At 39.1% G+C, this 9,844-nt stretch overlaps 2 protein-coding genes across 2 annotated transcripts in view; one reads left to right on the plus strand and one right to left on the minus strand.

The window, feature by feature from the left end:
• Nucleotides 1-669: 669 nt before the first annotated feature.
• On the plus strand, nucleotides 670-4,201 carry uxs1 (UDP-glucuronate decarboxylase 1). The gene is made up of 4 exons (XM_015034621.1): nucleotides 670-1,774; nucleotides 1,891-1,948; nucleotides 2,401-2,504; nucleotides 3,429-4,201. The coding sequence occupies exons 1-4, from the start codon at nucleotides 1,742-1,744 to the stop codon at nucleotides 3,558-3,560; spliced, it is 327 nt and encodes a 108-aa protein (XP_014890107.1). The 5' UTR covers nucleotides 670-1,741; the 3' UTR covers nucleotides 3,561-4,201.
• A 1,152-nt stretch (nucleotides 4,202-5,353) lies between these two features.
• ecrg4a (ECRG4 augurin precursor a) overlaps nucleotides 5,354-9,844 on the minus strand; it is a 10,127-nt gene continuing 5,636 nt past the window's right edge. The window contains exons 2-4 of the mRNA XM_015034620.1: nucleotides 6,985-7,032; nucleotides 6,693-6,862; nucleotides 5,354-5,743 (exon numbers count right to left, since the gene is read on the minus strand). Of these exons, the coding sequence (XP_014890106.1) occupies nucleotides 5,600-5,743; nucleotides 6,693-6,862; nucleotides 6,985-7,032 (362 nt within the window). The 3' untranslated portion in view covers nucleotides 5,354-5,599. The remainder of the gene's footprint in view (nucleotides 5,744-6,692; nucleotides 6,863-6,984; nucleotides 7,033-9,844) is intronic.

Genomic DNA, 9,844 nt, shown 5'->3' on the forward strand with positions numbered 1-9,844 from the left:
GATCAAACTTCGGCTTATGCTTTCTGAAATATGTCATCCTACTTGATGATTGCTTTGAATATCACCACATTCTACGAACAAACGATGCAATTAGATCCATTCTTCTTCTTTTTTCCTCAGTCGTCAGCTGAACATCACACGCGGACCCGTTGCCGTGGCGACCAACAGACAACAGCTCCACGAGTCCACAGAGCAGAGATTAAGTTCAAGTGTGTCAAGAATTAACATTAAAACACACACACACACACACACACACACACACACACACACACACACACAAAATAAGAACTCCAAAGCAGAATATTCAGTCCATTGCTGTTTTATGTTTTTTTAATTTTCAGGTTTAACGTTAATTTGGCGATCATTAAGAAGTGATCGGTAGTTTATTAGCTAACTTAAACTCCTGTTTTCTGTCAGAAAATGTGTGTGGGTCGTCTTATTTTGTATTAAGTGAACCGAAACACACCAATCTGCGCAGCACAGGTACATATTAAGGTTGTCAAAGCCAAGCGGTAGCATAGTACTTCGTTACTGTACTTAAGTAAAATTTTCGTGTATCTGTACTTTACTTAAGTAGATTTAATAATGGATACGTTCTACTTNTTTTTTCCCGGGTTTTGGAAAATATGCTTCACAAAATAGTTTTTAGGGAACCCCCCCCCCCCCCCCCCACAAAAAACTCTGTTCATATCTATAAGAGCTGCAATTATTTTGTTTATTGTTGGCAGCATTGTACAATTTGCACTTAGCCTTTAGTCATCAAAATGTATTGATGGAAAATTATTGAGGTTTCAAACTCAAAGGTCTACAGAAGAATGTCAGAATAATCCCTTTGCCGACAAAAGAGCCTCCATTTTCAGCCACAAACAACATTGTAAAAAAATTCTTTAGCCTTTCAACTTAAGCAGAAATATTTGCAGAAAAAAGACAAAATATTTTTTCTTGTTAAACGGTGTCACGACAATCAGTTACTGGAACTTTAAATGTCTCTCTCCTACTGTCTATCCACAATTTTTTCCATCTAATCTTTAGAGTATAAATTGGAAGAAGATTACAAATCAGCTTTTAAATCAGATGGTTAAATCTGCAATCTGGTAACCATGCAACACTGAAGTTGCGTGGTAACATTCACAGTACTTCCGTATTGAAGTGGAATTATTTCCTCGGATTATTGTGTATGCACGACAAGTCTCTGAGCTCTGGACCTGAGCCTAAAAAAAGTCTGGCAGATAGCAATACCATAATCGTGTCTAGAAAAAACCTATATATATAAAAAATAATGCTGCAGCAACAACCTGGTGGACGTTTTCACACCTAGTGGTTTTCTTGAAGCACCTTTTTCAGGAGTCTGATATCTTGCATTTAAAATTGACAATATTTTTTTCTGCTTTGCAAGAGTTTTTCCAAACCGGTCAGGCTTCGAGGAAATATCTCTGGTTAAAAATATATATATCCTAATCCCCACCTATCCAAAAGAATTAGTCTGATTTACTGTCAGAGTGAGGGAAAATTGTTTTGTCTCTTTTTATACAGTGAAGGTAAACATTGGGATTAAACTGTGAGTTTTGGAAGCACATTCAAAATGGTTTTACTGATTAAATAATCAATAGCATTTTTATCACATATATATTAAACTTTGTAATTTTGATGTTGGCGAAACTGTCTTGTTTCTGCCTTGTTTTTTTTTTTTTTTTTTTTTTTTTTTTTTTGCAGTGATTTAGTTAACGGCCTCGTGTTGCTGATGAACAGCAACATCAGCAGCCCAGTCAACTTGGTGAGCAACGTTCTTAAAATCTGATGTACAAAGTTTATTCTTCATAGGAATGGAAGCGTTTCTCATGCATCTTCTGTGTATGAAAGTTTCAGTGAACATAAATGTTGTAATTTCAGGGAAACCCAGAAGAACACACCATATTGGAGTTCGCCCAACTCATCAAGAGTCTTGTTGGTAAGATGGTAATCCCTCCTGCTGTCTGTGTGTAGGCTTCTGACCCCTGAAATCCCTCACTCACGCTCATCTCTTGTACAATTTTCAGACCAACACAGAATAAATTATGTAGGAAATATGCATTCATGTCATGTTGAGTGTGTCACTGTATGTGGCACATAGACAAGTTCATCTGAAGGGAAAGGAAGACAGGGGGACGTTTTTACTTGGTAATAATGTGAAAACCTGAGATCAGTTTGTTCTCTGCTATTTTATTTCACCAATTAATATTTATTTTTCTAAAACTGCAGTTAAAAAAAGGGAAAAAAACACCCACACTCTGGAATCTGGAATCTCATAAAAGTTTAATGTTATTACTGTTTTGTTTTTTTTTTTGTTTCCCCGTGTGAACATGTTATTCTCTGTCCCTAAACACATTCGTATGAATCCAAACACGTATCGCGGACGTGCAGTGAGCCGAAGTCAGATCCAGTTTCTGTCGGAGGCCCAGGACGATCCCCAGAGGAGGCGACCTGACATCCGAAAAGCCAAGATGATGCTCGGCTGGGAACCCGTGGTATGTGTGCTGCACGACATGAGCTGTTCCCGTCCACACATGCAGCCTTTGGTTGTTGACATAAAAGTTGCTTTTAAGCTCATATGCTAAATCCTTGGAGGCTTTAAGCCGTGAAACTGAAACGGACATGAAACATGACTGTAGAGGAGAAACCTCTAGGGATTTCTTTCATGCTGAAATAAAAAGATCTATATGTAGTGTTTGAAAGTTTAAAAACTTTCATATCTTGCTCAAAAGTTCGTACACAATAATAATAAGTTAGTGAAGCTATATAGAGGACGTAGGGTGCATTCACGCCAGCCTTTTTTAATCCACTTTAACCAAACTCTGGTTTGCTTACCTAGAAAGTCCAGTTCATTTAGACCAAAACCTAAAATCTTAGGTCTTGGTTTTGTTGAAGTGAACTCTGATGTGGTTTAAATGCGTATGTGAATGCCAAGCAGGCCAGAGACCGCTACAAAAGCAGGAAGTGGACTATAGTGCAGGGTTTTTTGGGTCAGTGCAATCAAAACAAACATCTAGTCTAGCACCAGCGGCAGAAATGGTTTGTCATTTTTAACTAACCGTCAATCAGGACTGGATAAGTTTAAAATCCTCTAACTCCTGTCTTAAGTTTATCTGTACATCTCCATTCATAACATTCAAAGACAAATGTAAAGGCGTACTACTCTGCCATGATGTATTAATGTACCAAGAAAGCACAATGACTTTTTTTAAGATTTGCGTTTTAAGGTAGCAGAAAGTTTTTTTCTGTTGGTCATATACTCACTAGTCTCTCTTCCATCAAAAACAGACGTTGTTCATTTGCTCAAAGCCCCACTTCAAAAACCCACAACTATCTGTGTAGCTGAACCTGTCTGTAGCACATAATGTTCATGTCAGTTATTTATACTAACTGGAGTAACGATGTTTTGTTGTGAACAGGTGCCGCTGGAGGAAGGTCTGAATAAAACTATTCAGTATTTCAGCAGAGAACTGGAACACCAGGCCAACAACCAGTACATCCCCAAACCTAAAGCCGCCCGCATGAAGAAAGGAAGGCCCAGACACAACTGAGCAGCAGCGGTCTGCTCTGCCAAACACTCCTCCACCATCAGACAGGAGCTTCTCTCTGATGTACCCTGCTGAGTAGAGCACTTTTTGGGAACACTGTCCCGTTTTTGGGTCATGGAGGCGGCTTTTCTCTCTGAGCTCTCTTTAAAAGCGGATGATGCCTTGTGGTCAGAGCGGCAGCTGTGATTTGGAGAGGTCTCCCTCCCCGAAGCTTTCAAAACTGATGGACCAGCCTGAATCAAAGAGGCTACCTGCTGGAGCGGAGGATTGGAAATCCAGCCTATGTTTTGGGAGTATTTTTTTTCGTGGACTTTGTGCTGTTCTTGCTATATTTAATACACCGCCGTGAGAATCCTGGCGAGCAGCTCGGACCTCGCGGAAACGAACGGCGTTCGTCGGTCTCGTGGCGTTTCGTGTCTGGAGAGGAGCCGTCCGAGTTTGTTTCCCCACTGGACGTCTTGTTGGGTCAGTCTGCCAGACCTGCACCGCACGGCGGGTTGTGGACAAAATCCTCCAGAGCAACAGTTTACGGCGCCATAATTGTTTTTAAAGATATCGTGTTTGTGAAATTTTCATGTCACGGGTGTGCAGTATCATATCGATGTGAAGATGCTATTTTAATAAAATATTTCCAGTGATTTGCATGTGATGTTGCCACTTTAGTTCAGAAACTTCTGCTCAAAGCTTCAAAACTGATTTCTAATTAATATCAAAAGAACAGAATATGTAGTGGTAAGAAAACCTGACGGTCAAAAGAAATGTTTTGTCTGCAGTTATTTGGGATCCAAAGCTGATGTATATTTTCACACCGAGTGAACGAGCACTAACAAATTTAAACTCAATCAACTTATTTATCTCGATAAATAAAGAGCCTTTGTTTGGATACAAGAATGAACTGCAGTAATTAAACTGAATTTGAAGTGCAGCAAAACCTTTAAACACCAAACACTGAGGTAAAAAAAAACAAAAAAAAAAACAATAAAATCCAGAAGGGTTAGAAAAATTAAGGTTGGAGTGTGAAACTGTTGTCTTTGATGAGCTCCTACACTTATGATTTTTGGTTTAATTTCTTTTTATTCTTTAGAAATTGCTGTTTTTTAAAAATAAAAAATTAAACCTAGAATTATCTAATTGTGTAGTTAATACAAAAGAAATGTATCAATCTTAAATCTACTGATCTGCTAATATGTTTAATATGAAGGTAGAAAAAACAGGACATGAAACTTTTATTTTTACTGAATTAAAGCCTCGATCTAGTTTGTTTTATTAAGAAAAAAAAACAATGAAAAAATAATAGTAATTTATTTAATACAAAAGCATCATGGCTGGCCTATGATCTACCAATCATGGAAGAGATTGCTCTCTTTACAGTGACCGAATATACTAAAGAAGTTGGCTTTTAGGGGAAGTACTATGGAAAAGTTGAGTGGAAGAAAAACATCCACTTCTGAATTAGAGAAGAAAAGGATTTTTCAAGGAAGAAAAAGTCACTTAATCAGCACAGCTGGAGGTCCAGCCTGAAGTTGGAACAGCTGGTAGTGATTGGAGAAGTCACGGCTGCATTTGGCCACATCCAAAGTCAGACGAGCCATTTTGGAGCATTTCACTTTTTACTCTTAATCTCTACGGAGGTTCCAGCAGGACTTGAAACCTTCTCACTCTGACAAAAGTATCAATGTCCACTTTATTAATCATATCGTCTCTCCCTTTTTTAAATTTGATTACAATTAATTAACTTCTTGATGAGCTTCAAATGAAGATGACTTCGAGTTAAATAATAAAATCAGGAGACAAAAGACAGTACAAACCTCGTCTTTATTTCCATTAAAAGCCTGCGCTCCAAACTTGAGCCTAAACAGTTTCATTTATTGTAGGAATACAGAAACACTTGCAGGGTTTTACGGATGCAATCAAAATAAGTTGGCAGGACTCCTGTGAAAATGTTGGCAGGCATGAAAGCCATCATTTTGCTTTAGCTTCTAACACAGCTGGGAACATTTGTGTGTGTGTGTGTGTGTGTGTGTGTGTGTGTGTGGGTGGTGTTAATAGTAGTCGTAGTTGACATTTGCCCCATGCCTGTAAGAGGACCTTGGCCCGATGGGGGCGTTTTCGTCGTAGTGATGCTGTCGACCCTGGTCATGGGAGCGGGCGTGGTCCATCCAGTACTGCAGGTCGGCCTCCAGCCTCTGGCGAGAGAAAGACGCCGCAGACGCATCAGGTTCGGTGAACTCAACAACAGACAGACCAGCAACTGATAAGACGTCCACTGAGAATGACGGGAGGCAGCGCCATGATTAAAAAAAAAAAAGCTTATGAAAGACAAACTTTGAAAAGGCCAATCGATTGACAGCTTTGGCCTTTTAAGGAAGCAACAACCGATGGCATATGCACGAGGTGTAATGTTCAGTGAGTGTTGGTGAAAAGCTACTATGGCTGCATGCAACGTGCTGTCGGCCGTTGGAAACAGCCGCAGCAGCAGGGGGTTTATTTTGAGCAGTCCGCCTCCCTCCCTCCCTGCTCTTATCTCTGCTCTCTGTTCCTCGCCGTCTCCGGTGAAATCATGGTGGTCAGTGACCTGAAAGAGAGCTGAGTCTAGATCAGTGGGTAGCTTTAAACTTCTGTGTGAGGAACGGCATTCGTGTTTTCCTACAGTCAGCTTTTCATCTGTATTTATTATTTATTCCAGGATTTGTGTAGGTAGAGGTGTTTTCTCTACCTTAGATGAGGCTGGTGTTTACTCTGCTTTTTATTTACTATGTGCTTTAAGTTTCACTTTCTCTAATTCTAGGGGGGGGGTTTTAGACTCTTTAATGTCTTAAATGTCATGTTATCTTTTAAAGAAAAACAATGCCCCACTTGAAGCCTTTCTAAAGTCAGGAAGTGGATGCTATTTGATAAAGTACAAGTCACATTGGTAAAAGCTAAATTGACCATGATTTTATCCGAAAGAACTGAATCTTCTTGACCTTGCTGTGAACTCTTGACTCTCTAGTCAGTCTGGCAGTCGTATCAAATCTAAACCTTAGAGATGAGAACAGCTTTCCATCTCTGCTCATGTCTGGTAGCTGCGCCAAGAACTCGTCGGTTTTTCAACAACAACAACAACAAAAGAGTAATAAACAATAGAAAACTTACCTGTTCATCAAATCCCATTTGCATGAACTGCATAATCCACTGCTGGACGTCTGGCCTGCTGCGATCCCAGACGTTTCTCTTTGTTCTACTCAGCTTGGCCAGGAACTCTTGGGCCTTAGACGAAGGGATGGCAACCGAAGACTTGGATGGAGCGTGTTCAGCTTCTGCCGCTACATAAATTAGCGAAAGAGGAAGCAAATTAAAAGGACGTTGTTTTTTTTTATTTATTTATTTTTTTTAATGTGGATCAGTTTAATAATACTTTTTTTAAATGGTGGCGTCTGAATGTTACCATTTCTTTTCACTAAGATCTTCTGCAGGCGGCTCTCGCTGGACACGTCTGCAAAGGAGAGCCAATAGAAACGTAGGAGGTTTGAGTCATTCTGATGTGAAGTCAAGTCAACCTTCACATTCAGGAAAGTGCTTTGCTGAAGTGTTCTGAAACCTTGGACCTTTCTACTCGACCCATTCTTCGCCTGTCATGTCTCCACAATGTATCTCTGAACAACACAATACGTTAATAAAAAAGAGGGGAAGAACCTGGGGAAGCACTTACAGTATTTGCAGAAAGTGATTTATTTTGAAACCTTGACACGTTTGTCTCACCGCGGAAACAGTATAAGAACATAATTTCTGTTTCATATAAACAGGTGAGCAGACTTTTGTTTTTGATGCATTAATAATTGGGAAAATTATTATTCATTATGTTAAATCACAGTGACAGTGTGAGATTTTGGCTATGTGTTGTTTGGAGTATGTAATATTTAAAAGTATCCTGTTATATCAGGGATGTCAAACTCGTTTTCATTTTAGGCCACATCAACATTACGAATGTCCTCAAAAGGCCTGTTGCAACCGAACACGAGGATGATTGGCAGCACTAAGTCCCTCCTCCTGGATCTGATTGGTTGTTTCTGACAGAAAAACAAACAATTTCTACACATTGCAGTAGGAACACAGAAAGGAGGCAGAAGAACTTGACTTTTTCACTGATTTTTTGTCTAATACTATCAGGACATGGGTCAGTTTTAACAAGTATACATATGAACAACATATTTTATAAAATTACAGCTTTAATTGACTGTTAATCAGCTTACTCCAAATTTGATGAGAACTTAAAATTCAATATTCACGTTGGTGTAATTTGCCAGTAAACAGTCATGAAAACTGTTTTGATTTGATCAATAAAATAATAATTAATCACAAAACTATTATCTTGAAGATCCTATCTGTGTGGCCCTCGAAAAAAGCTTTGGTGGGCCTCGAGTTTGACATGTGCACTATACCGACATTTTTTAGATCTTCAAAGTTTATCACTATTGAACGATGATTTTTGATGTTTCTGTTTCTGCTAGTTTTTTTGTTTCGACAATTCAAGGGGAACTGATTATTCTTGCTTCTGTAATTAAATTTAAATAAATTCTATATTGATGGGTTAAATATTAAATGGCATATATTGCATATGGTACTCATGTAATATATATGAGGATTTGTAGGCGATATGAGGATAAATGGATAAGGAGTGGAAATATAAAAGGTTTACACTTCCACCCACTTTCTTGAATATGTAAAACACGACTTGACATTATGCTTCGAAGCTGTTGGTACTCAGAAAGTGAAAAAGAAAGGAACAATAGATGTAGGTTGCAATAAAGTGAAGCCCATCTTAAAGTATTTTTAAAGTGAACTATCCATTTTCCTTCATTTGCCGAGTGGATTAAGCCTCATTTAACAGCTCTTTAAGGTGGAAGGCGGTAGAAATCACATCCTCGGGTGAGCATTGCGAAGACAAATCAGACTTTGGACGGATGAGCGCGACGCGCTCCAAAAATACTTGCTGCTGCTAGAAAGTGACACTGATGAAGATTAGAGCACAAATTTGCATGAGCATGAGGGCACGGAGGGTGAAGGTAGCAGTGGTGAGAAGTAACGAAGTACAAGTACTTCGTTACTGTACTTAAGTACAATTTTCGTGTATCTGTATTTTTACTTAAGTAGATTTAATAATGGGTACTTTCTACTTTTACTCGACTACATTTTACAGTAAGTATCTGTACTTTGTACTTCGCTACATTTCTACAAAACCGTCGCGTTACTCGTTACATCCAAGTCGCCTTTTTGTCCATTAAAATGTGAAGTTCAGGGTCTTAAGGTGGCGCCGTAAAATCCGAGCAATAACGTGACTTAGTGTCTGTTGTCACCCATCGCCTCCCCCTTAACTCGCACGCGGAGCTCCAGACATGCGCAGTGGCTTCCTCTGAGCAGGAGAAGATGTCTGTCTGATCTCAGTAATATAATAGCGCTGCATAAATCATAAGATATGGCGACATGTAAAATAAGCAGCGCTTCGCTTTCATAGACGGTGGGGACTTAGTTCAACTTTTAGCGTCACTTGGAAGGAAAGCTTAAAGAAAGGTAAGATCTGTGGACGTGATGCTAGCAAAGCTAGCTGTACAGAGACACATATGCTGCATCTGCGATGAAAAAAGTTGTCACTCATGCGCTGAATTATTGTGTGGAGGTGTTGACTGAGGTGTCGCATATGGGACAACGCTGTGACCAAAGTCTGCATTGATATGACATTCAGGAACGGTCCAATTCTTCTGGACGGATCTTTACTGATTAAATTTATTTCAGCTCTAAGTATTTAATATCTAGGTGTTTTATGGGAATGTGGATCTTTCAGATCAATTTGAGAAGCAATTTTGATAGGTAAAACTTAATTATTTTGTGTCACGTAGTGTGGGGTGCTGGTCTTGACTTGGTCTTGGGTAGGTGGTCTTGACTACAACTCTGCTTCGTGGCTCCTCGGTTGCATGTCCTCCCCCACCCACCTTCTTTCCATCCCCTTTCTGTTGGATTTCTTTCAAAATAAAAGCCACTAGTGGCAAAAAAGGTGAATTTTATGCTATGTTAGGACAGGAGACAATATGTTTCCATCCCTGAAATTATGATGCATAGAATCACATATCTAAGTCTAAACTATGTTACAGAGTAAACACAAATAAAACATGCTTTATCTGTGGCATTGTTCATTAAAATGGCACATTTCTAATGTATTAAAATGAAATGGATCGGTTCACTTAATGATATTGTATTAGGGATTAGGTAATGCATTCAGCAAGTACTTTTACTTTTAATACTTAAGTATT

The sequence above is a fragment of the Poecilia latipinna genome, unplaced genomic scaffold, assembly GCF_001443285.1.
Source record: "Poecilia latipinna isolate Pla-1442-1.1 unplaced genomic scaffold, P_latipinna-1.0 Scaffold307, whole genome shotgun sequence".
Lineage (NCBI taxonomy): Eukaryota > Metazoa > Chordata > Actinopteri > Cyprinodontiformes > Poeciliidae > Poecilia > Poecilia latipinna.

What these genes read in the sequence shown, in the direction of transcription:
- uxs1 (XM_015034621.1), top strand. Translation starts at nt 1,742, where the DNA reads ATGAACAGCAACATCAGCAGCCCAGTCAACTTG. An exon ending in TCAGCAGCCCAGTCAACTTG is followed by an intron (nt 1,775 to 1,890) that starts GTGAGCAACGTT and finishes TTGTAATTTCAG; the next exon opens with GGAAACCCAGAAGAACACAC. An exon ending in TGCTCGGCTGGGAACCCGTG is followed by an intron (nt 2,505 to 3,428) that starts GTATGTGTGCTG and finishes TGTTGTGAACAG; the next exon opens with GTGCCGCTGGAGGAAGGTCT.